The sequence below is a fragment of the Vollenhovia emeryi genome, unplaced genomic scaffold, assembly GCF_000949405.1.
Source record: "Vollenhovia emeryi isolate VEMERY1.0 unplaced genomic scaffold, V.emery_V1.0 DF939396.1, whole genome shotgun sequence".
NCBI classification, from domain to species: Eukaryota; Metazoa; Arthropoda; class Insecta; order Hymenoptera; family Formicidae; genus Vollenhovia; species Vollenhovia emeryi.
In genome coordinates, this window is record NW_011966970.1 from 89,843 (window position 1) to 95,015 (window position 5,173).

Here is a 5,173-nt window from a genome sequence, read left to right on the forward strand (position 1 = left end):
ATATTGCCTGGCGAGGGGGGAGGGGGGGACAGCGCGCAGTTGCCGGCGAGTGGTTTACGTCGCCGCTCCCGCGTCTCGCGTCCCCATCCCTCGCCTGGCAATATCGATAGCCGTGCGGTCACATCTCGCTACGCGCTCGAATTGGACAGTGGGCAGGGCAAAGACGACGATTTTCGATAATTTTTTTCTCGATAACTACTGCGAATTTTGCAAAATAGTATAGGACTTTTCTATTCAGTTTGCCCCGGTCTATCTGCCATCTACAGGACATACGGGTATTAGGACACACCCTGTATATACAATTTTCAACATATCATTAGTAGATTTGTAGCTACAGTGAGCCTTAAAAACGGAAGCGGAACACTAATAAATAATTAAAGTGTCAGATAAGTAATACAATACGTACCGCAACAATTGTGGCTATGTTGTGTTTCACCATTATTTACATTAATAACATTATCTTCATTACCTAAAATATAATATTCAATTTTTATTTTTTTAATAATCCATTTGTTATTAAGAACGTTATATTGTATATTTTTTTAATTGACACACGATTCCATGCGGTGTGATTGTTAATACTTAATGCATCACACTCCACACATAAGAGAAATTTATAATGCAATGACCTGCAAGTATATTTTCTTGAATGTTAAATGCATTAATGGAACAATTATTATCAGCTATGTTATTCATCGTGTCAGGAATGACACGTTCCTCATCAGAAGATTCAATACTATGATTAAGTATGCCTTCTTCCTTATAGTCTTCTGTTTCAGCTATATTAGCCACGTTAACAAAAACAAAATCTTTTTTTTCTTCATTACTATCTGCTTCTTCCTTTATTATCACTTCTTCTTTAATTTTAAGATCAGCAACGTGTGATTTCATTAGTGATAGACAATGTGTGATTTCATTGCCAGTACTATTTTCAGAATTTGTTTCATTGGGTCGAAATCCAACAGAACTTTGAGGACTAGAGGATTCATTCATAGTGTCACGATCGATTTGCATCTGTGCTAATTTTAGCAACCTTCGTCTAAAACAAGAATTAAAATATACATACAACTTTGAATTATATCGTACTGTCGGACAGGAATATACATATATACAAAATACAGGGTAGGCCATTTTAATCTACGCACTGAAATCTCTCAAAATTCATAAGTTTAAGATAAAAATGTTTCAGACAAAAGTTGTTCAAGATAATGGAGGTCACCTATCTGTGTAACTAGCTTTGACCTTGAGACTACTTTTCAAAGTTATTTGAAGGTCAGAGTAGTTTTTTTAAATGGGAACCCCTATTTTTTATTACATATTCTTATAGCTTACCTCGAGAGCTTTTCAAAACGCTATAATAAAGCATTTTTATTAAGAACTTTTTGAGTTATTAAGGTTTGAATGTTCTAATATTTTGACATAAATTACAAAATATCTTGTAAAGTATTCATTTTTTTATCATCTTACCTTAATACTTTTTTTAACAGAATAATGAGACAAATCAACCGGTGTAAAGAAAACACAATTTTTTAACAAGTAATAAGGGGGATGAAGAGGGAGAGTGGACGTACACAGGAGGGAAAGGAGGAACAGCAATAGATTATGTGCTTGGAAACGAAGACACGAGGAGAAGGGTGATAAGGATGAAGGTAGAGGAAAGAATAAAATCGGATCATCAACCAATAACGGTGTGGTTGAGAGAGGGGAAGAGAGGAAAAAGAAGAAGATGAGAGGATAGAAGAGAAAGAAGGGAAAGGGGGGTGTGGACACAGGAAGGAAAGAGGAGATTCGAAGAATATTTTGGAAAGAAAGAGGAAGGAGAAGGACATATAGAGGAGGAATGGGGAAGGCTGAGAGAGAAGGAGGGTAGGAGTGAAGAGGGTAGAGAAAGAGTTGGGAGGATAAAAGAAGAACTAAAGAAATGGAAGCGTCAAGGTGGAGAAGGGGAGGACTATAAGATGCTGAAGAGAGAATATAGGAGTTTGTGCTGAGAAGAAAGAGAGAGAGGAATAGAAGAGAGAAATTCAGGAGGTGAGAACGGAGAGCCAGGTATGGAAGGTGATAGGCAGGGAAAGGAATAGAAGAGGAAAAATAAGTCAGCAGATTACATTAGAGGAATGGGAACACTATTATAAGGAGTTAGTGGGAGGAGTAGATTGGAAGGTAGAAGGGGAAGGGGAAGGGAGAAAAGATGAAGAGGATGGAGAAGGAGAGATAAGGAAACAAGAAATGGATAGGGTAATAAGGAAATTGAAGGAAAGGAAGGCGGCGGGGGGAGACGAGATTGCAAATGAGGTGTGGAAATTTGGGGGGAAAGAAGTGAGAAAATGGCTATGGGAGATTTGTAACAGGGTATGGAGGGGAGAAGGATGGCCGGAGGAGTGGAGGGAAGGAGTAGTGATTCCGGTGCTGAAAAAGGGAAAAGGAAAGTTGGTAGGGGATTACAGAGGGGTGACGCTGACACAAACGGCGTATAAAATATATGCCGCAGTGTTGGCGGAGAGGTTAAGGGAGGAGGTGGAGAAGAAAGAAATCCTATATACCACCGAGTCAGGCGGACTTTAGGAGAAGAAGGGGGAACGACAGATTATATCTGCGTACTGAACTACTTCATAAATAAAAAAGTAGCGGTGAAAAAGGGAAAGTTAAACATCTTGTTTATAGATATTAGTTATAGATATATAGAAGCGTTATTTGGCTAGGTGAATAGGGAAATTTTGATGGAGGCTATGAGGAAAAGAGGGGTGAGAGAGGGGCTAGTAGTGAGATGTGAGGAGTTGTTGAGGGAAACGAGGAATAGGGTGAGGGTTGAGGAAAGAGAAGGAGGCAGCTTTTGGACAGAGAGGGGGTGCGACAAGGATGCCCACTGAGCCCGTGTTTATTCACATTACTGATAGCGGACTTAGGTGAAGTAATGGAGGAGGGGGGATGGGGGATTAAGGTGGGGGGAGAGAAAATTTACTCGGCGTATGCCGATGATGTGGCGGTGATAGCAGAGGATAAGGGAGGGATGAAAGGAATGATGAAAGGCTTGGAAAAATATGTAGACAGGAAAGGTTTAGAGGTGAATGTGGAGAAAACGAAGATGATGAGGTGCAGGAAAGGGGGAGGGAGGTGGAAAAAAGTATCTATGTAATATTTTTTACAGTATTACAGGAAAATCCGTTATTATGAGATAAACTTGTAATATGGGATAGCAAGTTTTTTATATCTAAATTCAATCGCAAATCTTTTTTCGCAACGATTACACGCAATGAATTTTCCACTAAGCACATTTTACCCGAAGGGCAATAAATTCACGATAGACTGAACAGATGATGCCTCTAGCAGAAACTCCGTTATCTTATATTAGGAGCTTATTTCACAATAAGGGACTTTCTTCTATTATATCATAAATATAGTGTTATGCTAGACGAACTCTTATTACACACTAATACAATTTTACGTCGTGTGATACTTTGGAATTGCTTTAACGTCGTGCACTAACATACATAGAAAAAAGTAACAAATGCCACTGTATTTCCTACACAGTTTATGAGGAAATAAGCACAAAAACACCCGTACTATTTATTCTGAATGTAACTGTAGTGTAACCTGGATAAGTTACTAGGTTATAATAGATTATGTAATAGATTATCGCGGACATTTAGGCAATTCCTTCAAAACAAATTAATGAACCAACCTTTTTACATGGTATCTCTTCAAAGATAACCTGTGGTGGCTAGGAGGAAAATGCTTGCTGTCACGTTTCCTTCCCATTTTCGCAAAGCAATTTACAATATATATAGTATAACACAATCCCACAAAATATTCACTCCACTAGATAGCAGATATTGTCACTGACAAGTCTCAAAAGTCACAACACGCAGCAGCTTACTCAGCTTCGCGTAAACCGCGACGTATCCGCATGTAGACGCCATAGACATATATATGTCTATGGTAGACGCAGGGCGGTCTCGCAACCGTCGTCGCTCTTTTTTTATTTAGTCTCTCTCACACACCCGTATACATACACAAGTAACGCGGCGTTGAAATAATAGCTGCATTGCAAGTTCGGTATTGTAAATCTGAGGTATCGCAGTGTTGTCCTCTCTTTCACTCACTCTAACGCAAGAGAGCACTCCGACGTTCCAAATTTGCAATGCCAAATGCAACTAATGTATTGCAAAGACTTCCAAATTATGTATTACAACAAATCGTGTGACGGAGTCGAATATCATAACTATATGTCCTTCTAGGCGAAAGAACCGACACCGCAGTATACATGCGTCGCGCACCAACTCCGTCACACGATTTATTGAATATAGATCAGCGATGCAAACTCCACTGTTCTCATAGCACGTTATGGTCGGAGAGGGTATGACGCACACAAGCGAGCAGTCGTGTATGTACGTGTGCTTCGGCTCGAAGCGCCGAGCTCACATGTGCACAGCTGCTCGCTTGGTGCGTTATCCCCTCTCCGACCATAGCGTGCTGTAAGAACAGCAGAGTTTGACATCGCTGATGTAGATGTATGTGTGTATACATGTGTTACACATAAGTTCCGGGAAACGTGTGGCCAATCAACGTGCAGCTTTTATGGAATAGCTGCAAGTTGATTGGCCACACGTTTCTCGAAGCTAGAACTTGGACCAAGTTCTAGCATCGTGGACACAGGCCTTAACACAATGGCATTGGCAGTGCCATCTACCGCAGCATCCATGAACTAAATTAGCCATCTTTTTCGCTCTGTCTCACTGAAATCCGAGGAACATACGGATCGTAAGTTTTAGTCTGGTCAAACTTTTTATTGGCATTATGGAATCAAAAGAGCTTTATACAGGTTAAAGTACACATTCATAGAAAGGGGGGGGGGGTTGAGGAATTTTGTCCATCAAAGTTGCGAAACAGTTATACGAAGCAATTATAACCGCTACGTTGATTTGGAACTCTAGGTAAATAGATATGATTTATTATGATCCTCTATTTCTGGAACACAAAATTGTCAACCTCCCCCTCCGCTTGCATGTATACTTTAATCCTGCAAAAGGATTTTTGATTCTGTAAAGCCAATAAAAAGTTTCACCCGATTAAAAATTTATTATAATTTCGTCGGTAATACAAACGACTTTAGCATCCTCTTAAGAGGATGCTACAGTCATCTGTTTTACCGACACATTCGAATATAATTTTT

At 39.8% G+C, this 5,173-nt stretch overlaps 1 protein-coding gene across 2 annotated transcripts in view; it reads right to left on the reverse strand.

Annotated features, from left to right (window-relative positions):
- Window positions 1–359: 359 nt before the first annotated feature.
- The window catches only part of LOC105557981, an 8,471-nt gene continuing 3,657 nt past the window's right edge, over window positions 360–5,173 (reverse strand). Inside the window, exons 1-3 of one of the 2 annotated variants that reach the window (XM_012005435.1) lie at window positions 3,683–4,118; window positions 630–1,039; window positions 360–469 (exon numbers count right to left, since the gene is read on the reverse strand). In XM_012005435.1, the coding sequence (XP_011860825.1) occupies window positions 375–469; window positions 630–1,039; window positions 3,683–3,759 (582 nt within the window). In that variant the 5' untranslated portion in view covers window positions 3,760–4,118 and the 3' untranslated portion in view covers window positions 360–374. Of the gene's footprint in view, window positions 470–629; window positions 1,040–3,682; window positions 4,119–5,173 lie in introns of those variants that run through there. The other variant, XM_012005436.1, reaches the window with a different exon arrangement.